At 40.7% G+C, this 27,279-nt stretch overlaps 1 protein-coding gene across 3 annotated transcripts in view; it reads right to left on the reverse strand.

Annotated features, from left to right (window-relative positions):
- PDE1C (phosphodiesterase 1C) overlaps positions 1 to 27,279 on the reverse strand; it is a 545,840-nt gene that overhangs the window by 43,343 nt on the left and 475,218 nt on the right. For all 3 annotated transcript variants that reach the window (XM_060107830.1, XM_060107831.1, XM_060107832.1), the window contains 5 exons: positions 24,861 to 24,942; positions 21,055 to 21,175; positions 19,038 to 19,213; positions 10,279 to 10,509; positions 3,395 to 3,472 (listed from right to left, as the gene is read on the reverse strand). In XM_060107830.1, the coding sequence (XP_059963813.1) occupies positions 3,395 to 3,472; positions 10,279 to 10,509; positions 19,038 to 19,213; positions 21,055 to 21,175; positions 24,861 to 24,942 (688 nt within the window). The remainder of the gene's footprint in view (positions 1 to 3,394; positions 3,473 to 10,278; positions 10,510 to 19,037; positions 19,214 to 21,054; positions 21,176 to 24,860; positions 24,943 to 27,279) is intronic.

A 27,279-nucleotide genomic window follows, 5' to 3' on the forward strand; every position in this document is an offset into this window, starting at 1 on the left:
TGGATTCCTTATTGAGAGTCAATTAGTACTCTGATGAATACTCTTCAGATTTCTAGAGTTCTATCTCTCTTCAGTTCTATCCTCTCTGGTGTTTTATCCCATTAATTATAGCTGCCTTGGTATCCATGGATCCTTAGTCAACTCCTCAACTCAAGGAATCCATCAGGTCTGCCTGGAAACCCTCTCAATGCTGTAAGCTGAGGCAATCGTTGGGCTTACTTCATTTGTTTCTTGTCTCTTAGAGAGCACTGTCTTCATTTCTTGATGCCCAATATTTCTTGATGTCTTCATTTCTTGAAAAACCATTCTTCCACATATGTTGTCTTTTTTAAAAAATTGTTTCAGGTAGAAGGGTAAACCTAATTCTTGGTAGCCCTCTTTGCAGAAGCAGATGTCCATGGATTGTATTTTGTCCACTCTTTCCACTCTTCACAACTGACTTACATTTCATGAACTGACATCTTTAAACATTCCAATTCCCAGAACATTCAATAAAGGAAAAATTCCTGCTGAACTCCCTCCCTGGGACTTGGTAAATAACCTTGCAGGGCCTAATTATAGAGAATCATTTGAGAGACACAAACAGTGGCTATCTCTTATATCTCTGTTAATGTAGTCAAGTAAAGTTAAGGGAAAATTCATATTTCTGGGCAACTATAAAAATTATAGCTATGCTATTTCAAACATGACTAAAAACACACTGAAAATAATTCATTCATGTGGCACCCCACAAGTCTCCCAATGACAGTGTAAAAACTTAGCCCCTGAGAGAATCTTGGCTCAGAAACCTAGATCTTTTTATGTTAGTACATTTCTCCCTAAGAAACAAGGTATTTTCAAAGAGCATTCATTTTTTGAAGTCAGTTAGAAAATTAATGCTGCAGGGTACTAAACAGTACTTTAGTAGCCTGACAGAGATAATGTACAACTGCAATGTGTTCATTTTGCAAGGATGTAATTTACCCTTTCAGCACATGCTCCTTCCCTCTGTATGTGCCTCAGCTCATTGGAGTTTGGGAATAGCCAACTGTAGTCTAGTTTCCATTGAGTTTCTTTCTGAATGCATACAATATTAAACTTCAAAACATAGTGGGTTTGATCACACTGGGCACCAAATTGTGCTTGGATACGCCCTTTCAAAAATTAGAGCTGGTTCCCAGGCGTTGGATTAAGGGTAGGAGCATTAAAAATAGTTAAATTGACTCCCTCTGGTCATGAGATGTAATAAGATTCATTAAAAAGAAATGTTCAATAAGTATCTGTTTGTTACTAGATAGTTTCTAAAAATCAATATATCTACAGATATGCATATCATTTAAAATTTTTTCTAAAGTAGAGAGTTTTAATGCAATGGAGAAGGGGTATATGAAGCTGATCAAATTCTTTTCCACTTCATGCCACCAAGAAATAATTTTAGTCCTGATAAGATTTTGGGCTAAGATAACACAAGTAACTAAAGTCCAATGATCTAAGTCCTGATGACACCAAAGCAATAATGACTGATGTCGTGTTAGCCCATCAATGAAATTAAAATACAAAGTTGTTCATGCCCAGACTTACAAGTATATGGACACACCAGACTCAATTTGAATCAGTGGAAGGTTGGAGTTATGGAAGGAAAAAGGATAGACATCAGAAAATGTCCCTTCTTTATTTACTGCATCCTGTTCACTGCCCTATGGGATCAAGAATCCTGTTCATTAAATAATCAAGCTTTATGCTTATTTGTACAATAGAACAAAATATCTATTTCATCACTTCACCCCACCAAAAAAAACCAGTTTAATTATTTAAAATACTGGTGATAATTCAATTTAAAAAGACACAGGTAAAATAAAAGGGCGTAATGAAGGTGATAAAATTTAACCTACAATGCTCACATGAATACATTACAACAGTTATTTATAGCACAATACAAGCATACAACAAGATTCAAGACCCCGTGTTAAAGAGCTGGGAATTGGTTTATTCTGGGCTTTTATGCTGTAGGAATTCAGATGGGTCAGTCACTGGATATAGGATGGGTCAGGTGTCCAGGTGCTGGGTTTATAACTAACAGCATTCTCCTCTACTGTACATATTCTGGCTTGTGTTACCTTGACTTGGGTCTAATGATGTCTGGTACTTGAACAAACCTTACCCATAACAGAGTCTGGCTAAGAGACTGTCATTCTGAATCCTATTTTATCTCCATGTAATTCATGTCTTAGTCACAATTATTCAAGGAGGGTATGTATTAAGCAAGTGGTTTCCATTTGCATAAACAATTTGGTAAAAAAAATTGGACATGTATGTTCCCCAGATATTATGTGATAAGACACCTGGGATGAATTATTTGAATGATCTTCAAAGAAAGAACTGATTTCATGCATATGGGTAAAGAGAGCATATCACAATGGCTTAGAGGTGAAAACTAAAGGCAATTCTCTCTTTTTAACAGATGTATGAGTTGTATTCAAATTTCTTCTTACTCCTCAACCCAATTATCCTGCATTTGTTCTTCTCTGACTAACCAAACTACTCAAAGAATAGCTTAGCATCTAATACAATGTCTGCAGGGAGGTACAGTTCAAAGAGTCTGAGACCCTAATAAAAACCACTTCCTAAAACTTTCATTTTTAGTTTAATATCATTTATATGTATGGGGGGATAACTAGGAATAAGCCCATGTTATAATTGAAACAGGAGGATTATATAAAAGGTGAGAGTAGTTTTCTCAATCTGATGGTCCAAAGTTTGGAGGGCAATATAATTTGAACTTTCAGATTTTATAAAGAATGGAATGCTATTTATACAAAGTAAAAGCAGTGTTTATGAAGCCCATTACAATGTAGGTTCATTCTAACTGGTCTGGGATTGTCATCCAAAGCTTGCCTTTAAGACGTACTCTTGCTGACCAAACTGTATTCTACAGCTATGCACAGTCTCCAGTATGTGGGCCTCCCAACATACTGATAACACTGAACAGATTTCTGTTTTTGTTTTTCCCAAAAATAATAACTCATTAAAGGTATAAAAAATTGAAAACTCAAAACATGGAACATTTCCCATTTACGCTGCATAATTCACAAAGACTTATATTCCATTCCATTATAATCAGCAAGCCCAGAATCAACTTTTCATAAAGTTTAAAATGAAAAATGGCAAGTGGGAAAAGAAAGAGTATAGAACTCATTTGTGATGGAGAAAATATGGTGGAAGGGAAAAGATACAACAATAATTTGTAAATTATTGAAAAAGGGATAATAGTACTCTTTAAATGTAGTGAATGTTTTTTTCAGGGTATAAGGCTATATTAACAATTTCACACAATTGCAACTTTATGTGTAAATCTAACAAGCTTGCATTAAATTGCACAATTTATGGAAAAATATAATGGGAATTATGCTCTTACCATCTGTTTTCTTTGAATCATTTCTGACATTGGATTGATCCTTCTGGTCTGTCTTATTTTTACCATCTTTCAAGTCACCTGAAAGTAATAAACATGACAAACAGTACATGTATAAAGCTAACGGGGAAGTTATAAATATCTTTAAAACTGTCAAGGTAAAAAAAGAGAAAAAACCACATAATTTTAGTCGTGAGGGGTTACATGTCTGAGTGTAAATATCAGGAAACTGGATTAGGTCCTGAAAATTGGATTATGATCTGGAAATTAAGACTGAAAGTTCATGTTAAACAGGATTGTACTTAAGTCAATGGTGTTATTTTCCAAGGAAGGCAGTTCAGCTTTACTATTAGGCTGTGGAGTGAGGAAAAACCTGCGTTACTGTAAGTTATATCAATTAATAGCTACTATTTAACTTCTATGTGCTTTTCCTTATCTGCAAAATGGTGATAATAATACCTACTTTATAGGCATAATATAAGGATAAATGCATTTAAGGTATTGAATGTGCTATCTGGCACGTCACTCAATGACAGCTGTTATTCTAAAACAGAGCTGTAAATGGTACTTTAATTAATGAGCTTGTTGAAATGTAATACGTAAAAGTTAAAAAACACTATGCACACCAGTGTAGAGTGAACATGTGTCCAAAATTTATTTAATTCATTTATGAAGGAACCAGGAAGACAGTAAGGATGGTTCCAAGAGCATTTAAGGAAATGGATATTTCTAGGTATTTTAGAAATATGTTAAAATAAGATTGCTAGGTTAGAGACGAAACTGGTTATGTCTTACAGGGCAATAAAACTGTAACTGTTGGGGTTATCTCCTCTAGTAGTCAAAAATCTACACGTTAGTACATAACTTCACAGTACCTAGGCTTGAGCAAATAGTAAATGACAAAGTTAAACACAGTCATGTTCTTCTAAAACAAGGGGTCAGCAAATTATTGTCTGTGGGCAAATCTGGCTTGTTATCATTTTTGGAAATAAAGTTTTACTGGAAACATAGCTACATCCATTCATTTATATAATGTCTGTAGTTGCTTTCCTGCTGCAATGGTAGAGTTGAATAGTTCCAGCAGAGACATGCAAAGCCAGGAATATTTATTATCTGGGCCTACACAGAAAAAGTTTGCTGACCCCTGCCTAAGACAGTTAAATAATCCTTGGGCAGGTCTTTTTGACAATATGCCAGTGTGACATTGAAAGGACATGGTATTTCTTCTCTCAGATTTATTCTTAAGTTTTGGATATTTTTCTTACAAATCTTACCGATGGCGGCTTTCTTTTTAGCCTGCATAAAACCAAGAATAGATTACTACTAAATTACTGGCATTGATAAAGCAAAAAGACCCTAATAATTATTGCAGCCAGGAAGCAGGGAGTAGGGCCCAAGGCGGGAAGGGTACATTTATCTTTTCTACTTTCTTTGTGCTAGGCAGTGTGCTAAATGCTTTACATGCATCATTTCATTAAATTCTCATAGCAACCTCATTATGAAGGTACTATTATTGAAAGTAGACAAATTCATCAGAGATTAATTCACTAAGTGATCAATTTGCTGAATCACCAAATGATTGAGGATGTTTTCCAAGTTTGAGTTTTTCCTTGACTTCACTGCAGACACTCTGTCACACGCTGGTCAGGCCAGCTGTGTTGAGTGTAGTGGACTGCTCTCCTGAATGTGTTTCACATGCTCTCAGGCTGCATCTCTGCCCCAAACTTTGCAAGAGTGTCTGCTGCTATAGCAAAACTGCTCCTGTTGGCTACTTTAGATCTGGTTTAAGCCATCGATCTGACAAATGACCAACTGATCTTTCTACAAAGTGATTTTGCTTAAATATTAAATAGTCTTAAGCAAAACCCCACAGAATCATCTCCATTTTATGGCTCTGGAACCTAAGGCACAGATAAAGTAATTTACCATAACATACACAGACAGGTCTGATTCTAGAGGCCAAGCTCTCAAGTACTGTATTTTGCAACTTCCCTAGGAAGCTTAAGCTCTAGATTTCAGACTTCCATTTACTGTTGCCATTTTTATTTTTATTTTTATTTTTTATTTTTTTGCGGTACGCGGGCCCCTCACTGTTGTGGCCTCTCCCGCTGTGGAGCACAGGCTCCGGACGTGCAGGCTCAGCGGCCACGGCTCACGGGCCCAGCCACTCCGCGGCATGTGGGATCTTCCCGGACCGGGGCACGAACCTGTGTCCCCTGCATTGGCAGGCGGACTCTCAACCACTGCGCCACCAGGGAAGCCCTACTGTTGCCATTTTTAAATGCCTTTGGCCTATAGATTTATATAGAAATGGTTACCCAAGGATAATTCAAGACCATTTTAGGTTACATTCTACAAAATAAGTAGTTTTAATGGAATTTGACAAATTCTAAGCTTGAGGGAAGGGGAGTCATCTCTGGCCACAGTGCCAGCAGGAGGAGTGTGAGTGAAGCACATGGTCATTGCACATTACCACCACCAATGGCCAAAATAGATGGATTCCTTTGGAAACCCCATGGAACAGTTCAAACACTGGCTTTTCCCTATTTTAAGGATGCCAGAAATGAACTCAAGGATGATCCTGAGCCTTGTAGTCAAACTAATTCCCTACAGAAAAATGGTCTTTCTTTCCTCAATGAGACTTCACACCTCTAATGCACAATACTTTAAGGTTTCAGGGTTGCCCTGGACTGCAGCTTTACCCACAGCTGCAGCAGGGCCAGGATGTCTTCTAGAAGTCAGCAGGAGTAGTCTGATGTGCTGGATGCTAGCCAACAGCCTGTGGAAGCCTGCCTTCTCCTCAGTCAGGGTTGGGGAGGCTAAAGGGGAAAGTACCTTGATGGAGACCAAAGCTTAGGGGTTCCCATGATAGCTGATAGGGGACCAAATGTCTAGAACCACAATTAGCCAATATCCTTCAGCTCCATCCTGGAAGTATCTTGAGCGACCACAAAGAAGGGTGCCGGGAAAGTGACACATGTTTGTTTGATGATGTTCCTTGAACAGAATCCATTAGGTAATTTCCCATGGGTTGAATATGGACTAACGGCTGATGTGAGCTGTTATTCAATAAACAGGGGGAAACAAAAGAGCCTTTCTGTGCAGTTATAAATCATTTTAATTAGGCTGCTGCAACCAAGTCCCGAACCACCATTAGCTTTTATTATTATTGCTCAAAATTGATTTCTTTCCCCACCTCTCATTTAATACTTAATTTTTAAGGGAAATGGTAGACTACTGCTTACTTTGGGAAATGAATGCAGTTGTGAGTCAGTCCAGCCTAGCCGAAGGCTCAGGCTCCTGTTTTCTTTCAGGCACTCCCCTAACCATCTTAAAAATAAATTATTGCCACCTCTGCCCTCTCTGAGTATTTGTTTATACCTGTCTCGTAGAATGTATAACCTCCTTTGTGACCAGCATGTTTGTATTCATTGGCTTCTCTCCCTGACCAGACCAGGGGTTGGCAAACTATGGCCCATGAGCCAAACGTGGTCCCAATGCCTGGGTCATATAGGTCCCACAACCTGAAAACAGTTTTTAATATTATTAAATGGTTGAAAAAAGAGAAGGATATTTAATGACATGTGAAAATTTAAATTTAAATTTTCATAAATAAAGTTTTATTGCAACATAGCCATGCTCACTTTACATGTTATCTGTGGCTGCTTTTGTACTAAAACAGGCGTGTTAAGTAGTTGCAACAGAAACTGTATGGCTGCAAAGCATAAAATTTACTGTCTGGTCCTTTATAGAAAGAGTGTGACAACCCCTGGAATAAACAGATTATAAGATTCTTGTGGACAGTAGCTGGGTCTCAATATTCCTTCTATTTCCTACTCTCACCAATAGCGCCGAACCGCGCAAATAAGGGCATGCTGGTTAAGGAGTACAGAATTTGGACTCACACATTCCTATTTGACCTGAAATCTCTACTTAATGTTTGCTTGGCCTTAAGCAAGTGATTTAACCTTTCTGAGTCTCGGTTTCCTCATCTGCAAAATGGAAATGAGTATATCTACCTCATACAGTTGTTAGGATTTTTAAATGATTTAATGTATGTAAAATCCCACGTACAGTGTCCGGCACATATTAAGCATTCCATAACTGTTACTGACATAATAATGGCTGTTTTTATTAAGGAAAAGACATTTTAAACCCACTTCCCTAACAGAAAAAAAAGTAGGGAAGAAACACATCTTGCCTTTCTCACCAGTCCTTACATATTCCCCCTCTGGGAAGGAGAGACTCATGTAGAAGGAAGAGTTGAGTATGCACAGCTCAGCCCAGCCACCCGTTTCTCCAGCCCCCAGCCCCCTCTGAGATGCGTTTTCCACGAGACACACACCTTTTCTGTTACTGCAGAAGCAGCCTGCTTAGGTGTGGAGTGGGGGGTAAGGGACGAGGCCTGATCCCACCTGCTCTGCCAGTGTCCCGTGGGCCATGCCCAGTTCAGGGCAGATGTGTGCAGAAGCCCATGTGCTCAGCAGATCAAGTCTGTGTTTTCCAGTTCAGCTCCAGTTGCAGTGGAGCTAACATTGTGATCACTTTCTGATTCTGGTGTCTCCCTCTTAGTTGGTTCCACCCTCAGTAGGGGAAGACAGGGGTGTTTTGCATTGCTCTCTAAAACTCCAACAGTTGTATTAGAAATTCTTATTGAATTGAACATATTTTCTGACCTATGATGCGTTTGAATACAAAGCAAACTAGTTACGAGCTGTCTCCAGAACCTGGCTGCTGAGGGGCTGGGCAAGTCGGATGATGGCCTTCCCTGCCTCCTGGGGTGTTCGTGGGGCTTACCTGAAGGAATTTAGGCAAAGCTCTTGGAACACGACATGAGCTTTTTTTTTTTAAACACCTTTTCATTTTATTTATTTATTTATTTATTTATTTTATTTATTTGGCTGTGACGGGTCTTTGTTGCTGTGCGCGGGTTTTCTCTAGTTGCAGCAAGTGGGGGCTACTCTTCATTGTGGTGTGTGGGCTTCTCACTGTGGTGGCTTCTCTTGTTGCAGAGCACGGGCTCTAGGCGCGAGGACTTCAGGATTTGTGACACGTGGGCTCAGTAATTGTGGTTCACAGGCTCTAGAGTGCAGGCTCAGTAGTTGCGGCACACAGGACTAGTTGCTCCGCGGCATGTGGGATCTTCCGGGAGCAGGGATCGAACTCGTGTCCCCTGCATTGGCAGGCGGGTTCTTAACCACTGCGCCACCAGGGAAGTCCTGACATGAGCTCTTATCATTATTACATGTATTAAAACATTGTTTTCTGTTCTACATGTTATATATGTCAATTGCAAAAATAATTGGAGAGTGTCGTGCTAAGCACTTTCTACGTATTTCTCATTTACTTGGGCTGTGTAGCATAATAGCTAGACCATGGTTCAGAGGAGATCACCTGGACCTACGAGGCAGGTGAGAGTGAATATGTAAAGAGAGAATTTATGTATTTATGTATTTATTTATTTATTTATTTTTATTCTTTTTAAAGGATGGTCTTTTATTTTTTATTTATTTTTTGGCTGTGCCACGTGGCTTGCCCGATCTTAGTTCCCAAACCAGGGATCGAACCCAGGCCCTCTGCAGTGGAAGCGCCGAGTCCTAACCACTGAACCACCAGGAAATTCCCAAGAGAGAATTTTAAACAGCATCTGGTGTATAATCAACAAATGCTAGTTGTTTTATTGTCATTGTTGCTTTTGCTACCATTATTATTATTGGAAGCTCACAAGTGGCCCAAGCTATGAGCAGTTATTATTATGCACATTTTACAGAGACAATGGAAGGTTAAGTAACCTGGACAAGGCCAGCAAGAAGTGAGAGGCACAGCTGTGACTTGAATCCAGGTCTGACTGCCAAACGACCATGCCACAACCTGGCACTTGAAAGCTCCAGTGACTCTGAACTTCCTGCTCTTCCCTAAACAAGGTAAGCAATTCCATGCCCCTATGCATTAGCTCATCGTATTCTCTCTGGCTGAGAAGTCCCTGTGTCCCCCCAAATTTCAGCATTTGAAACACAGCTTAGACATCACCTCTTCTTGAAGCTTTCTTTGACATTTACTACATCTTGCAATCCCCAGACCCAACAAAGCTACTCTTTTCTGCACATGGCCCTTGGGTATTTTATCTGCCATGCCACTACTGTTACTGGCTCAGAATTAATTCTGAGGGTGTCCATATCCCCTAGGAGATTGTGGACTTCTTGTGGCCTTTTCATTTCTAAATTCTCAGTGCCAAGAGCAGTGCTTGGCATTGAGTTGTTAACCAATAAATATTTGTTGCATTAAATATAAGAAATCATCAACTGTATGCACACAAAAGTGACCAGCTCATCCTGGTTTGTCTGGAACTTTTCTGGTTTTACTACTGAAAGCCCTGAATCCCAGGAAACCGCTCATTCCCAGGCTAACTGGGATGACTGGTCATCCTAATGTATACACTTGTTCACCTACAGATATATAGACAATACTATGGAAATAGACCTTAGGCAGACATGAGTGCCGGCCCTGCCAGGGGGATGGTACCTACAGAAGACTGCCTTTCTATTCATTCATTCCTGTGCTAAGCACTCAGAAATGTGCTGGGATTGCTAATAGGAACTTCTCCTGCTGGTAGGCAGGCACTGGCCAGAGTCTCCAGGACTACCCAGCTGGAAAGGGCCCAAAAGATATAAATCTCCCCAGAGAGCATGGCTTAAGCAAGCTTCTGGCTGCTTTTGATGGGATCCTAATAGGATCCTCAGCCTAGGGAGGTATGATCATCAGCAGCTGGATGGCCAGGACAGCCCTGCTCTGTGACCTGTCCTCACAGGGGCAGTTCTTTGCCAGCATCCATTCATCATATCATTAGCACCCTGAAAAGAGCCCTTCACCAGTGCAATCCTACTCACCATCCTGTTGCTTTTCTCCTGATGACTTCTCAGCTTTGGAATTTTTCCCACGAGGGCTGTCACTTTTGTTTGTTCCTGTTCCATTGACTTGATTCTTAGCTTCCCCAGATGCCTTTTTCTCGGCTTTACCAGATGCACCTTCTTCAGCCTGGCTTTTGGCTTCCATTTCCTTTTGCTTCTCCTCTGCGGCCAGGCGAGCCTTTTCTTCTGCTTCCTTCTTGGCCTTCTCCTCTGCATCCAGAACAAGCCAGGAAAGGTGGAGAAAATATAAAAAGAGGTCATGCCATTAGGAGAATTGCCTCTTTGAACAAAAGCAAGAATTTGCATTGGGAATTAATGCATTAAAATGACCTAAGGTGTTTACTGTGCGTTTGGGGTATAATTTTGGTTATTTCAAGTCAGATTGGTATGTATATTCAGGAAACCAATAAAATCTGTTCATGGTGATGTCATTTCTGAAAACAGTGGGCTAGAAGAAGGGGATGGGGAGAAAGTAATAATAAGGATAATAATAATAATTAATAAACCAATACTGTAATTGGCATTAATATTAATATTACCACCAATAAGTTCTCTTGAGTGTGTCCTCTATGCCAGGTATTATACTAAGCGCTTTCCAAGGATTACTTCCTCTCATTCTCAACCTCATATGGCAGCTACTATTATTGTAACCCTATTTTACAAATGTGGAATTGAGGCTCAGAGACATTACAAAGCTCTCCCACAGCCCAGTAAAAACTGAAGTTTCATGTAGATTTGCTTAGAAACTGGAGTTTAAACATAAAAAAACTGATTACAAAACCAAAATACAGGGAAAATAACCACCACTAGAATAATGCTGTTGCAGGCCACTGTCTGTGAATTTAAAAGTAGGAGGAGGGTAATTAGGCCTCACAAAAAAACATGGTCTTCAAACTGTCCACAGGGTGAGAGGCAGCCTTTAGTTTGGCCAGGGATGCTGGTCTGTGTCTTCCTCTTTAATGAGAGGGTGTCAGCCTTATTTCCAATTTGGTTGACTGTGAAAGGGTCTGGCTCTGTGTTTAATCAAAAACATAGTGTAATTGCCTATGGTCAAGGATTCATGAAAAAATGGATACATTCATTCAACTAATATTTATTGAGCAGCTACAGTGTCAAGTACTGTTTTAGGCACTGGGAATACAGCAGCAAGCAAGAAGACATATAGAGTAGAAAATACCATAATTAAGCAAACAAATCACTAGGATAATTTCAGATGGTGAAAAGAGTTTTACAAAAAAGTAAAGCAGAGTAATATGATGGAACGTGATCAGCATAAGGGAAGGAGGTGGCATTAGGTAAGGAGGTGAAGTAGGTGACATTTGACCAAATCTTGAATGATGAATTGCTGACCATGCAATAATCAAGAAAAAAGAGCATTCCAGGCAGAGGAAATAAAAAGTGTAAGGCCGTAAGACTGGAATGAGCTTGGTATGTTCCAGGGACAATGAGTTAGCCAGTATGGCTAAAGCAAATTTAGTAAGGGGTTAGTGACAGATGATGTGGTCAAGTGACCAAGGACATGCAAGGTTGAGATCATGCAGAGCCTTGGAGGCAATGAAGTGGAGCTGGATTGTAGGAAGTAACCTACAGAGACCAACGGAAGGCACCTAACAGAAACCAATCCTCCCTTAAGGTCTACAGACTCACTGTCTAGCATTCAATTCACTCAAAAGGGCTTCCAACCTCCACTATGAATAGCATTATTGCATTTTTTTCTCTAGATGTGTTACAAATGCCCCACACCTCATTACCAGGAGTCTTCTTTACTTCCCTTGGTTAGCCCTGGTCCTGAAAACAGCTGGCTTTCATAGATGACAAGTGAGATTTTAATCTAATGGGCACCAGAGTGGTTATGCATGTGATCACATTTCCCTTAGTTTCAGCTGCTAAATAGCACAAAGCCCAGATTTGGTTCCAGGTTCACACACTCACCGGGCTTTATGGCGTTGTATTTTGTGTATGTCTATGACCTCTGGCTTCATTTTACTCTTCCTGCCCTTACATTTGCCTGGCTCAGATGTCCTCCTTAGTATATTATGAAGTTTTCATTCATCCTTTCATTGAGTCATCCAACCACCTATCCAAACCAATACCCTGGCCTCACCCCTGACAAAGTAAATCAGACTCTGGAGGGAGAGAGGCAAGAAGAGGATATTTTTAATGCTCTCCAGATGAGTCTACCATGCAATAAGGATTGATAAGCACTGATTTAAATTTTAAATGTTTGCCATTCAATATTTCATGATATTCTACTTCCCAACAGGATGTATTGATAATTTACAGTGAAAAGGTAAGGAAAATTTTCTTAACAAAATTGCATAATTATGTGCATATATAGTATAATATGTCTTCTGACTCCTACAGAAAGGTACAACTAAAGAGTAAAAGAATGCCCTTGCAGAAGATAGGGAGATGGCATTCTCAAATAGGCTGCAGGCCCACAGAAGGCTCCCTAGAATGTTCGTCCAGACTTCCTCTTATTCTTCTGTAATGCCCTGAGGACAAAGGTCAAATGTCATCTCCATCACTGAATTCCCAGTGCTTGGTATAACACCTGGCACCTAGCAGATGCTCATGGAGTATTTGTTGACTAAATGAAATGTACACAGAGGGTGTGATTCACACTATCTGCCAATGAACCTGACTCATATTCCATCATCAGCAATCCAGACCAGTATAAAATACAGGAACTATACACACCCTAAAGTCCTATCCTGAAAAAAATTAGCCATTTCAGGGGGCTTCCCTGGTGGCGCAGTGGTTGAGAGTCCGCCTGCCGATGCAGGGGACACGGGTTCGTGCCCCGGTCCGGGTGGATCCCACGTGCCGCGGAGCGGCTGGGCCCGTGAGCCATGGCCGCTGAGCCTGTGCGTCCAGAGCCTGTGCTCCGCAACGGGAGAGGCCACAACGGTGAGAGGCCCGTGTACCGCAAAAAAAAAAAAAAAAAAAAAAAAAAAAAAAATTAGCCATTTGACTGTGTTTGACTATAGGTAAGTAAAAAGATGACTGTACTTACTACGCAGAGAGGGAAAGAGGGCCAAGGGGGAAGAGAATTCATTTATACTCAGATATCACGTAAAATAATGTATAATCCTCTCACAGAATCCCCACTGAATCTACTGCAAACTTTCAACATTCAAAATATCCCCAAGTTAAAAGTAATTTTGAGGAAAGCCGAAGGTGTTAAATTCTGCTTTGCTACAAGAGTGCAACATATTATCCGAGCAAGAAAAATTCATTTGACAACTGAGTCAGACCAATTTTCTATGGAAAATCTAGCAAAACCCCCCCAAAAAACCAGGGGGTACATTTCAGAAACAAATCTGTTTGGGCTCAACTACAGTTGACAGCAGGCAATTAATGTTTAAATTAGTGAATGGTAGCTCTTATGACATCATAATCAGATCCGACATGATTCCTTTCTCTGCAGCAATCATGTTCCAATGGATGGCTCTGAAATGTTCTACAACTTCTCTACTCTGCTCCTATCTCTTCTTTGTATCTCTGAAATATCTGATATTAGTGAGATCAGCCATCAGCATCCAGTGCTACTACTCAAAATAAGTAGACAAAAACAAGCAAACACATAAATAAGAAAAGAGAAAATAAATTGACAGAAGGAACATCTGTTCCACTGTAATCCAATCCCCTTATATTTTCAAGGTGAAATATTAATATATATAAAATCTTTCCTACTATGAGACAAAGTAGGTGATAGAACAATTAATTTGTATATGATAACAGTTCTAGAGATGACATATATACAAAGAATTAACTTTTCAGGTTTTAGATTTAACATCCATGGAACTCCTAGGCTCCTAGACTAGTAGAAAGCAAACACTGTAGTTCAATCTCATTTCCTTCTGCTTTCCATTTCACACCATCTGTAGTGATGTGATCATTATGAAAATGGCCAAAAGCAAGGAGCTAAAGACTTAAGGTAGAGCACAGCCCTCATGATCTATAAATTACATTCCTCCTGAGAGCTGGTTCTATCCCACACTGAATGTCTGTGCAGTCTTGGAGAAATACATTGATTTCTTCATTTAATTTGCCTTTCTGAATAATGATACTATAGGCTCTTGGTTAAAAATGATATTGGGCTAATTATTCCTTAATATAATTCTCTGAAATGCCTACCTAAACCACCTACAAACAGAGAGAGAAAAGGAGAGAAACTAACTTAATAAAGACAACCAAGACACTATGTGAATTCTGAATAGTCAACTTTTGATTATATACAAGAACAACAGAAAGGTACTCTTAGCCAATTCAGGACTCAGAAGATGTTCCCATTGGACCTTTCTAAAAATTTTAGCAAAAGTGCTTCAGCTGACAGAAAAATTCAATCAACATTAAAAACTCAGAATGAGGGAATTCCCTGGCAGTCCTGTGGTTAGGACTCTGCACTTTCACTGCCAAGGGAGCAGGTTCAGTCTCTGGTCGGGGAACTAAGACTCTGAAAGCCACGCAGAGTGGCCAAAAAAAAAAAAAGGAAAAAAAAACTCAGAATGAGGAAAATATGTTAATGATGTACAGTAAAACTAGTACATCATAGTGTTAAATAAAAATAATTGTTAAGCTAGATATAAAACTTGATGCAAATATTTAAAATAATATTAAAGAATAAGTTAATTGTAAAATAGCAATTTACTTACAATCACCTAGGTTGAAAATCTTTTATTGTTTCAACAAAAACCGAGTGACAATGGAGGAAATTTTTAAAAATTCAATAAACTTCTCAGCACATGCAAAGGAGTATCATTATATACTATTTCATATTTACCTTGATAGAGAGATAATTCAATAAAAAATATGAAGATAATCTGTAGTAAAATAAAAATAGGATATATTTAAAAAATATATAAACAGGGCTTCCCTGGTGGCGCAGTGGTTGAGAGTCCGCCTGCCAATGCAGGGGACATGGGTTCGTGCCCCGGTCCGGGAGAATCCCACATGCCGCGGAGTGGCTGGGCCCGTGAGCCATGGCTGCTGAGCCTGCACGTCCAGAGCCTGTGCTCCGCAATGGGAGAGGCCACAACAGTGAGAGGCCCGCGTACCACAAAAAAACAAAAAAAAACAAAAAAAACAAAAAAAACCCCTATAAACAAAGTTAAAAGGTATAATATACGGCAAACTAACTAATTGGACAGAGGTAGGGCAGAAACTGCAAGACAGTTTGTCAACTGAAGAGTTACTATTCTTAATATATAAAAAGTTATTATTAATCAGTAATAAAAATATAAACATCCCAATGAGAAAAATAAAGGGGGAAAATATAGGGAAATGGCACTCTCACTACACTTCTACTGAAAGAGAACACGGTTTAAAAAAAAAAACTTTCCTGAAAGAAATTTGATAATATACATCAAGAGCTTTAGAATTTTTCATCTACTTTGACAGAGGAATTCCATATCTAGAAATTTACCCTAAATAATCAGATGTAGGCTCAAAGACTGCTGAACTTGTATGTTCATAACAATGTTATATACAATAACGAAGAACTGGAAACCAAAATGCTCAGTAACAGAGAAATGGTTCAACTATGGTATTCCAATGTAGCCATTTACATCATATTTTCTAAGAATATTCAGTATCAGAATAAAATCTTCAAAATAGAAATAGAGAAGGAAAATACTATATTACATACACTATAATCTCAACTTAAGGGGAAATTTTTACTTATAAATATGCATAGAAAATCAAATTAAAAAGAATTACATCAGAATTTCAACAGTAGTTATATTTGGCTGGAGAGGTTATGAGTGATTTTTATTTTCTTCTTTATATATTTTGTTTATATTTCAGCATGGTAACCTAAACACCTACTATTCTTATACCAGAAAAAAATGTTTAAAAAGTATTAAATCCTGAATGGAAACTGATCAATATTTATCAGACTTGCAAATTGTTATATCTATATATCTTTGTTTGGGAATAATGATTTTCAGCCCTAAGACCTGTAAAAAAAATACTGATTCAATCTTCCCTAACAACTATGCGTTCTGGCCTAGCTAGCTTTGTAAATCAGGTTGATTAATAAAACTAAGACTTTAGATCCAATTCCATTTCTGATCAATTTAATAACAACATATATTCAAGTGCCCCATACAGGGCAGCCTTTGCTGAAATCGGGGTTTTCTGGTAAAAACGAATCATGAGCAAAACAGCCTGGAATAGTATAGCACAAACCAATCACCAATGGAAAAACAGATGCAAACTGAATTTCTTAATACCAGCCAACCAGCCAACGGCATTATTGGGAAGCTGCAAATGTTATAAAATATTAATTATAGGTGGGCATTCTGACCACCACCTTCTTAACTTTGCATTCAAACTTCTTTCTTTTCCAGTTTTTCAAAATAACAGCTACTACTTATCAGGTACTAACCATGTGCAGGCTCTGTTCTCAGTGCTTTACATATGTAATTTCTGTTCTTTTCATCAACTCTGCGATGTCTATTATCATCCCCCAAAGGGAATTTTTCTCAAAGACTCGGCCTGAATTTGCCAAAGAGCACAGGGCAAGTAGGGATTCAACTCTCTCTTTCCCCAACTAACTTTTGCTTTGATACCCAAACTATCCGCCCACGAAATATATGTGTGCCTTTGTCTACCCCGTTTTCCTTGTTCTCCCTTTCCAAATTCATGGCTCAACCCCAGGCATCCTTCAAATCCTAGCTACAAGATGCCTTCTCAAGCACCTCAACCAAGGTTAGGGACAAGTTAGCTTAAGACTATCTCTATCAGCATACCTCACATATTCAAAAACTATTAGTGCTTATTTATCTGTTCTTTTTTTTTTTTTTTTTTTTTTTTTTTTGCTGTATGCGGGCCTCTCACTGCTGTGGCCTCCCCCGCTGCGGAGCACAGGCTCCGGACGCGCAGGCTCCGGACGCGCAGGCCCAGCGGCCATGGCTCACGGGCCCAGCCGCTCCGCGGCACATGGGATCCTCCCAGACCGGGGCACGAACCCGTATCCCCTGCATCGGCAGGCGGACTCTCAACCACTTGCGCCACCAGGGAGGCCCTATCTGTTCTTTTTAAAGGGCCAGTTTTCTCCTAGAAAAGAAACTGTCTAATGCTCCCCCAGGTGATTAGTTTCAGAAGGTAATTTTAGTAAGCCAGATAATAGTAAGCCAGGTACTTCAAATTATTTTGAAGTACCACTTTCAATTGCGTGTTGTCAGGAACTGAATTTTCAAGTGTAATGAGTGTAATTGACTATAAGAGAGTGCTTCTTTGAAATGATGCAGTAGCTACCATTGCTGTTTGCAGTGCCTGCCAACAGGGAGGATTTCAATGTTTAAAGCAGCTGAATAGACTGTGAGAGGCCACACCTAAAATATGGAAGAGATGTTGGCTCCCTCCAGAGCTCAGGATGCAACCTCTGTCCCCAAATGATGAGGGCCCAATTATGCCTTAAAAGAGTCGTAAAGATAAACCCTTTGCCCCACCTGAACTGAAGAGCCACTTGGACAGGACACAATGTTGGCCTTTGAATAACTCCAGCAGTGAGGTCTCATCTCTTCCACACTAGAAGCAGCCCCCTGCCCCCAATGTTTGAGGACCAAGACTGCCAGAATGTGCTGTGCCCGTCTACTCCTACTCTTCTTCTCACTTGTGCAGACACTGGGTGGATAAAAGTGTGGGATGCTGTGACTGGAGATAAAACTTTCCTTGCCTATAATGAGTGTCTGGGGCTCAGGGCCAGTAGGTGCTGGCGATGAGTGCAAAGCTTCAACTGAACTCCCGTTCTTACTTTGAAAGAAACTCTGTACAAATGCCTCCCTGCCCCACCCAGGAGACTGCGAGCTTTGAGGACAAGGATGTCTGTTATTCACCTCTGTGAATAACACAGAGTACAGAGCCTGGCATACGGTAGGCATTCAATAGATGTTGGCGAAAACTGACTGTTTTTGAAGGCTCACCTCCACAAACCCCATTGAGATCAGTCTCCTTGCTGAGCTCTAGAGCCATCCACGTCTGTGCCCTCTCTGGAATCAGGCATCACAGCTTCCTAAGACTTACCTCAGGGATATGTTCCTACCTAGACTATAGCATGAGCATGTAGTATGTACGAATCATGTAGCACATGCTCAATAAACACAAACATGCATATGAGCAAATGAATTTCAGCTTTCAAAAAACAGATTTCAGGGGTTTTGTTTGTTTGTTTCTAGTATCAACAGTGATGACTATTCTGTCTTCAAATTTCTGTTAACCTGCACATTACCTTCATCTTAAAAGGTTAGCCTGAGTAATGGCTAAAGGGAAATTGAGAACATGAAAGATAAAAATGCATGTAAGGAGATTAAAGCCCCTTCTATCTCAACATACTGGCCGAAGTGGCTACTGGCCAGGCTTCATTTAGATAAAAGAAGGAATAAAGCCCTAATAAATGTGCCACATGACATGAAATAAGAATGACAAAATGGCCTAGCAGAAACCAAGAAATAGCAACACCCATTCTCTGTAGAATCTTCATTTCGAGAAGAGTCTGGTCATATAGCACAAAGGTCACGCTGTCGGGAAGCTTGGTGGTCAGCCTCATTCTCTCATGCACTGAGTGTTAGATATAATGAAGATCAAAAGATGGTCGATCCTAACGTTCAGCAATTTGAATTTATATCCTGAGTTTGTGCTTCATTTGCAACACCTATAAATCAGGGGCGGCAGCGCCTTGCTTTGTAAGCGGGTCTGAGTGGTTTGGATAATATTCCCCAGCAGCACGTTACCTTTGGGCACCTTGGCCCTCCATCTCTCCCGATTGACGTGCACCACCTCAGTCCAAGTGACTTTAAAATTCTTATAGTCAACAGGGATGACCGAATTGTTGATTGGGGCACTTCCTTCTGAACCAGAGCTCTTGACACCTGATCGCTTTGCATCTGCCGAACTGATGCTGTTCAAACTGGAGGACAAAAAAAAAACATACGGAAGAATTGGGAGACTGGGATTGACATACATACACTAATATGTATAAAATAGATAACTAATAAGAACCTGCTATATAAAAAAATAAAATAAAATTCAAAAATTCAAAAAAAAAAAACCACACGGAAGAGGAGGGTTAGTCTTTGGAAAATGTGTGCCGATAAACAAGCCTAAGAGAAGAGTGGTTAACACTCAGTTAACACTCAATTTCACTGTTGTGAAATTCCTGGGGCCTGAGCTTTGTAATTCCTATTTTCCATATTCAACAGCTGGGAAAGTCTCCATATTCAGCAGGAAAAAAAAAACCCAAGATTTCAGCCTCATGACTATTGATTGTCCCCACAGTCCCCATATTTCAGGTGTTCTTTTTCCATATGACTAGGTTCCCCACACAAGAATTCTCTGCCTTTGACTTTCGGAAATTAATGCATTTAAACTTGACTTCTACTTGGTTCCACAGTTCACCCACCTGCCTCCACACTGACCACTTTTCCAAGTTACCCAGTCACTTGGTCCTCTTTCTTTCCAGCTCTCCCTCCCCCTGAAGTCAAGATCCTCTAATCTCAGGATCCCCAAAGCCAGAGTAAGGTGATTTCCTTATGTTCCTGGGGAAGGTGGAGAGGCACAGACAGCATGGAGACTGTGGGAGATCGGTCATGCAGGAAACCTTTTTAAAGATGATATCATTTTAAGCTTTAAACGTAGGGACTACGGTGTATAATATTATAATACAGAAAGTGCCATCCTTCTGGGAAACTTTAAAGTATCACACACTTCCAAGGAGCTACAGTAGTGACTGACACAAATGCAAATCCACTGAATGACAACCAAGACTGACTAGGTAAGAAGGGCAGGTCTCAGCCCAGCACCGGCAGAGCTGTGGAGCTGTGGGACTCGGGCAGGGGGCTTCTGTCCTCCTTGTTAGCAGCCTTGACTGGGTCCCTCCACCTTAAGCATCCCTGGGGTCCCACTGTCCTAATAGTCTTCTTGCCTTTCTTCCTCCTATTTACTCCTTCTCTTGCCCTTTTCTTCTTTTTCTTCATTACATTTCTCTCCTTTATGACAAAGCCCAAGGTTTTACGTGGACGAGGAGGAGGAGGGGAGAGTTGTACTACTGGTAATACGACTAGTAAAGACTGAGCGTTAGCTTTATTGTAGCTGACACTTCCCCTGTGCTGGACCCTGTTATAAGGGCTTCGGAGATTAAATAATTCATTTAATCCTCCCAGTAACCTATGAGTATAATCCATGCTTTCTCAGATGGGGAAACTGAGGTAAATTGCCTGAGATGGCACAGCTAATAAGTAATGGAATCAGGATGTTTAACCCAGGATTGTGACTCCAGAGGCTGTGCTCTTTGACTATGAAACTACCCTCAATATAGTGAAGTTGTGGCAGAAGGTGATTTAAAATTTCAGTTTTTTTCTATTTTCTTCCTGAACCTAGAAATGAAAGTCAGTTTCATTTCTTGTGATAACTCTGATCAGTGGTACTTTCCTTTTGGAGTATGGGGAGCAAGGACCCTCTGGGCACAGCAGGTAAAGTGCAGTGACTGATGCTGTTGTGAGCAAAGCCGCCAAAAGAGAGAATGAAGGGTGGGGGGTTGGTACTGGGAAGCTGCTGGTCATCACCTAGACCCTGGTCACCCCCTTACAGGCCAGCCTGGAGAGTACAGAGAGTACAACTTTGAGTCCTCTTTTTATCTTTTATAAGGAGGAGGTAGGATGAACATAATTATGAAGTCCCATCCCTTCCAGAAGAAGTCTATCCCCATGGACGGGCCACCCTGACCCCCAGCTTTCAAGATTCAGCACTGACCTTGAACGTCTCTGTCCTGTCCCACCAGTTTGAGAGGTTTCATCAATTAGTGGACTCAAGATCTTTTCTGTCATGTCCGTAAGCACAGTGAAGGTGGGTTCCACAATGAAATCAATGAAGCCTGAAGAGAAACAGCAAAACTTCAGAGGAACTGCATATTAACTTGGGCCTTTCCATATGTTCCCATGCCAACTGATGGGTTGTATTTTTCTTTTAAAATTCATCTTCATAGGAGCGCCGGATCAGATTAGGAGAGACTAGGTTGGTCTTAATCATTTAATATATTCCTTGTTTTGAATATCATGAGTCAGTTCCATTTCTCCTACATAACCTTCCTATAACTTTTTAGGAGATAGTTCAATAAAGTGCTTAAAAATGCAAGTTCAACATCTACTATGTAAAAAAACGATGTAATAGGTGCTGCATAAAAGACTAAGATGTGTAACACAAACTGCCTGCCCTTGGAAGCTTATAGGGGGAATTAAATGAGCACAAAAATGGAAGGGCTAAAGGAGAAGCCCAAATAAAGGCCCCTGAGAAGGTAAGGCAGGGAGGATATTTTCCCTCCCACCGAGAAGGCTGCAAACAGCATCATGGAGGTTGTGATGTTTGAGCTGAGCCCTTAAGGGTATTCATTCTAGATGCAGGGGGTGAAATAAGCAAAGTGACAAGGATAGGGAAAAGTGCAGGATGTGTCTGGAGAATGACTGGGGCTTAGGGATTCTTTTGAAGTCAGAAAGGGAAAGCCTGGGGAGGCAGGTCATTATCAGCTCAGGAGGGAGGATTTTTTTTTTGCGGTACACAGGCCTCTCACTGTTGTGGCCTCTCCCACTGCGGAGCACAGGCTCCGGACGTGCAGGCTCAGCGGCCATGGCTCGGGGAGCCAGCCGCTCCGCGGCACGTGGGATCTTCCCGAACCAGGGCATGAACCCGTGTCCCCTGCATCGGCAGGCGGACTCTCAACCACTGCGCCACCATGGAAGCCCAGGAGGGAGGTTCTTAAGTATCAGGCTAAAGGTTAGGATTTAGATAGGCACTAGAAGCCCCTTGAGATGTCTGGGCAGCATTGTAATAAGATTTTTTTCTGATGTTATTTGGGAAAGTTAATCTGGCAAGATGGATGGGAAGGGAGAGAGCAATAGGGGTTGAGGCTGGGAAACTCATTTTAGAAGCTGTTGCAATAGCTCAAAGGCAAGGTAAGGAAGGCAAGATCCAGTGCCATTTTAAGGTGAGAGTGTGATGGAGGCACAGATACATGCACAGCGGGAGGTGGTCCTGCCTCTAGGTGGGATCTGTCTGAGACTTCCAACAGGAAGGCAGAGAGAACAGGGACAATGGGGGAGAATGTGACTGGGGAGGAAGATGGTGGGCTTGGTCTTAGATTTGCTGACTTGAGGTACCAGGGACCTACCCAGATGGAAGAGGGTCAAAAGAATTGGAAGAAACGGGGTTGGAAACTAGGAGAAGGGTCAGATCTGGAACTATACCTTTGAGAGATCACCATGCTGGGGAGATAGTTGATGCTGGGCTAGACTGACTGTCTCAACAGTTCAAAAATACCCAAGTGTTCTGTGACACATCAGGAGAAAATACAGAATCTAGAACTAAGGGTGATAATTCATTACACAGCCACATGAAACTAAATACCAGTCAAAGGAAATATAGTGTTTGGAAATATACAAATGCTTATTTGGTTTTTACAGTGACCAAGGTGGAAGTGATACTGGCATTTAATGCCCAGCAGTGAAGGATGCTAAAAATCCTGTAATGTAATTGGCAAGACAAGAATTGTCCCAAGCAAATACCAATAGTGTCCTGATAAAGAAACACTGATAGCCAAATTTGAATTGCAGTTAATTGCAGTATAATTTTAAGCTGAAATGGAAGTGTTTGATGACAGTATTTTCACCTTTTTTTTTTTTCTCACAAGTTAAATTCATTCAACATGTCCAAACCCAAACTAACTCATCAGCTTTCCCTCCAATCCTTGTAAATAGGACATGGCTCAACCACTCAATCTAGATTGCTGCCTTTATCTTAGTCTTGCATCCAGCTGAATCCTTAATGTTTTATATGCTACCTCTCTCCTGTATTGTCTTAGTTCTGATACTCAACATCTCCTCCCTGTAACCTTGCAGGAAGCACCAGCTGGAGCCCTTGCCTCTAGTCTTACTCAAAACCCTCCAATTAATCCTCCATACTACTGATAGAGAAATCTTTCTAAAGCAGGGATTGGCAAATCTTTTCTGTAAAGGGCCAGATAGTAATATTTTAGGTTTGGGGGGCCACATACAAAACCTAAACAAAGGAGTTTGTCATACAACTGCTTAACTCTGCCACTGTAGTGCAAAAGCAGCCATAGACAATATGCAAATGAATGAGCTTAACTGTGTTGTAATAAATCTTTATTCACAAGACCAAGCAGTTGGCCAGATTTGGCCCACAGGCTATAGTTTGCTGATTCTTACTCTAAAACATCAATTTATATATAGTTTTAACCTTACTTAAAATTCTTTAGCTGTGCCCTCATTTCCTACAGGAAAGTATAAGCACACGCTATTCCTAACCTGGACCTGATTTTCTCTCCAAACATGTCCCTCACCACATCCTACTCCCTACCTACTGCTCCAGCCAAATGGAACTATTTGTAATTAATTCCCTGACAATACTATACTGTTTTAAATTTCCTTGTTTAGTATATGCTGATCCTTGTCTGCAATTTCCTTCCACCCACCCCTATCTACCTCTAACACATATCACCATATGCCTAGACACTGCCTACTTATCTCCTAGGACTTAACTCAAATATTACCTTTAAACAAGTCTTTCTGGGTCTAATGTTCACAACTCTGTTCTGTATCTCATTGTACCATGTACAATCTCTGCCTTAGCATTGTAACAATCTAATAGATTTTGTTTTCTCAACCTCTTGCCTACCACCCAATACTGGTTCAATGTCTTTGGGAGCAGACACCATGTATAATTTGTCTTTTTTTTTTTATAACATCTGTTACAGTGCCTAGCTGTGCCCTACACCTAACAGGAACTCAATATATTAATATGAAAAAAATTAATAAGTCCCCAAAACACAAGTAGAAAAAAATCAATAAATCTTTGTTGAATTTATTTTTTCAATGATTTCAGACTCTTCCAAGGTGGAGATCACTGATGACACTTAATTTATGTTTGGCACTGCTACCCTCCCTCACACCTGAAGAATTCTGTAATGCCCATATATTATGGTTATTAGCAGTGTAAAAGTTATCTTTACCAAAAAAAAAAAAAGGTGCTAAATTTTTTTTTAAAGGAAGGAAGGAAGGGAGGGAGGAGGGATGGAGGGAGAGAGGAGGAAGGAAGGGAGGAAAGAAGGAAGGGGAAGGAAACATTTTTAAAGAGCCATTCCTGGAAGTAGGGTCATCCAGGAAATGGTACTGTCCTGGAAACAGGGCTAGAGGAAGCATCACTGAGGAAACTTCTGGTATTGCATGCAGAATGGAGAGACTGAAATAGAATGGGCTTCCCACCACTAATTCTTGTCATTGCCTTAGTGTTAAGGTCCCTTTTTCTCTTGGCAGGGAATGATGGAGACAGCAGAGTGTCACTGTCTAATCTTCCTGGGAACCAGCTACACTCCAGGGAGAAGGATGGGGAGAGCTGCTCCATCAGCCCAACCAGCCAAAGCCATGAGCACAGCAAGCAGAATGGAGCCAGGTTCCCAGCTGAAGAATCACTGGGAGCATCTGAGCTTACTTCCAGACACTCCTTTCTGGTTTCTCGTTCCATCCAATGGATTGGCAAACACATACCTACTTGTGACTGGGCAACCATGGTGGACTTTCGGTCACACAGAGGAGAAAAAGGCAGCCCCAGCTCTGCTTCTCTATCACCCTAGAAAAACAGGAGGTCAAAGTAAATTAACAACAACAGGCTGAGCTGCCCAGATTTTATTTCACAACTTCAGCTGCCACAAAGGCCACTGGTCTTTATTTTAATTATTCCAATTACATTATGTAATATGTCCTTTTGGGACCTGCTCCTCTGCATAAAAGACACCAAGAGGCTGAAGCCCTCCGGGGTCCAATCATTCCATCCAACTGCAAAGGTGCATGCTGTTGTATAGAAAGCCTCATCAGACAGCTATAGGTCCCCCAAGGAAAATAAGAAAAGCAACGTGTCTTGTGGCCTAGAGCCAGCAGAGCAGTCAGAATTCTTGTGTGTTCTCCAGTTGCCCTGTGCTGACCTGTGGCCTTTCTTGAGCCAGCAAACCCCTCCCAGTTGTGGGGAGTGTCTAACACACCAATTCTAATGGGATTGATTTGGACTCATTCTCCAAGTGCTACCTAAAGCCATAAACAACTGGAATAAGTGCTTCTGGGGTCTTCACTGCAGGGCTCAGTGATGATGAAAAGTGGAACGAAAAAGAAGCAAAGTAAATAATTGCTTGTGTTTATCAAGTTAGACAATAATAAAACATGATTCTCTGGCCAATATGTTCTCAACCTCATCAAAAAGCAAGACTATAATAAGTGCTATGGAAAGTCTGAATAATGATGGAGATGATTTTTAAAAACCATTCTGAACCAGAGCACAATACTTCAGTCACACGCCCAGAGGAAAGGGAAAATGTCACCCTTCTGAGAGCCGCAAAGTTGTGCTGATTCAATTTAACAGAAAAGAATCTGCCCAGGTTAATGGCTACTGATTTGGGCTTGAATCTGGCCTTGCTCTCGCCACCTGTGTGATCGTAGGAAGTTTATATTCCCTCTCCACATTTCAATTTTTTTAAATAAATAAATAAATTAATTAATTAATTAATTTATCTATCTATCTATCTATCTGGCTGTGTTGGGTCTTCGTTGCTGCGCACAGGCTTTCTCTAGTTGTGGCAAGCAGGGGCTACTCTTCGATGCGGTGCGGTGTGGTGCGCAGGGTTCTCATTGTGGTGGCTTCTCTTGTTGTGGAGCACAGGCTCCAGGTGCATGGGCTCAGTAGTTGTGGCTCGCGGGCTCTGGAGTGCAGGCTCAGTAGTTGTGGTGCATGGGCTTTGTTGCTCTGCGGCATGTGGGATCTTCCCGGACCAGGGCTCGAACCCGTGTCCCCTGCATTGGCAGGCAGATTCTTAACCACTGCACCACCAGGGAAGCCCCACACATTCAATTCAAATGTGGGATAATAATCCCTATGTCATCAAGTAACAATGAAGATTAAGTGACAAAATGTATATAAATTAAAAGAACACTTACTGTTTCCCAGTAGATATTTCTACCATCTAAGTGAAGATCTGAGAAACTTTTAGTGAACTTGTTACATCTAATTGTTACACTCTGATTATAATAAATATCACCAGTGAACCTACAGTAAATAAAGAGTAATGACCTAATTCGATAACCAAAGTTAAAAAACTGAATGCTTTTTCTTTCTAAGGCATGTTACCAAAGAGAAAGGATGCTAGTTCACATGCACATTTAAGATCTATTGAAAAGAAGGAAAAGGAATGGGCATCTGAGGAAGCTGAATAGTGGGGGTCACAATGGGCGCTGGGGACATCCAAGGGTCTCAGGAACAGACCTGAAGTGGCTTAGTTCCTTCTGTACTCTTTCCTATATGAACAGCCCATGGGACACAATGGTCCCTCTGTTTCTGAGTATACCTTGCTGAGGGCTGCTCTATCTCTCAAGTGGCATGCTGAAAATAACTTACTCCAAAGCTATTTCTACTTGGGCAGTATGACGAGAAGGAAGAGTATTTATAACATAAATTGTTGTTGTGTAGCTGGTTTAGTGGGCTAGCTCAGCTAACACAAATAAAACCCACTCTTATTCCTTATGAAGCAGGGATATAAGTTGTTTTGTTGGTGCATTTTAATGGGTGTGGCTTAGAAGAACACTAACCACTTGACTATTAAGATGTCTGCATTAATTTGGATTTTATTACCGAAAAAGTGCATGATATTAAGCAACTTCTTATCCCATGGACTTGTCCATACCCACATCCACACATCACTTACATCTTTTGGATTTAATTAACTATTACTACCAGCTACTAAAAACCTATTTTAAGATAGTGGTCCCTGAATTCCCTCTGGAGGACAGATATATTTATAAATTGGAAAGATTATGCAGAAAGCAATACAGAAGAATGCACTTCTACAGGCGAATCCAGCTTGACTGATACAATATTGTACAACTCTTTAACTACTGGCCCTTGTGGAATTATTCATATACC

The sequence above is a fragment of the Mesoplodon densirostris genome, chromosome 9 (genome assembly GCF_025265405.1).
Source record: "Mesoplodon densirostris isolate mMesDen1 chromosome 9, mMesDen1 primary haplotype, whole genome shotgun sequence".
Taxonomy (NCBI): Eukaryota; Metazoa; Chordata; class Mammalia; order Artiodactyla; family Ziphiidae; genus Mesoplodon; species Mesoplodon densirostris.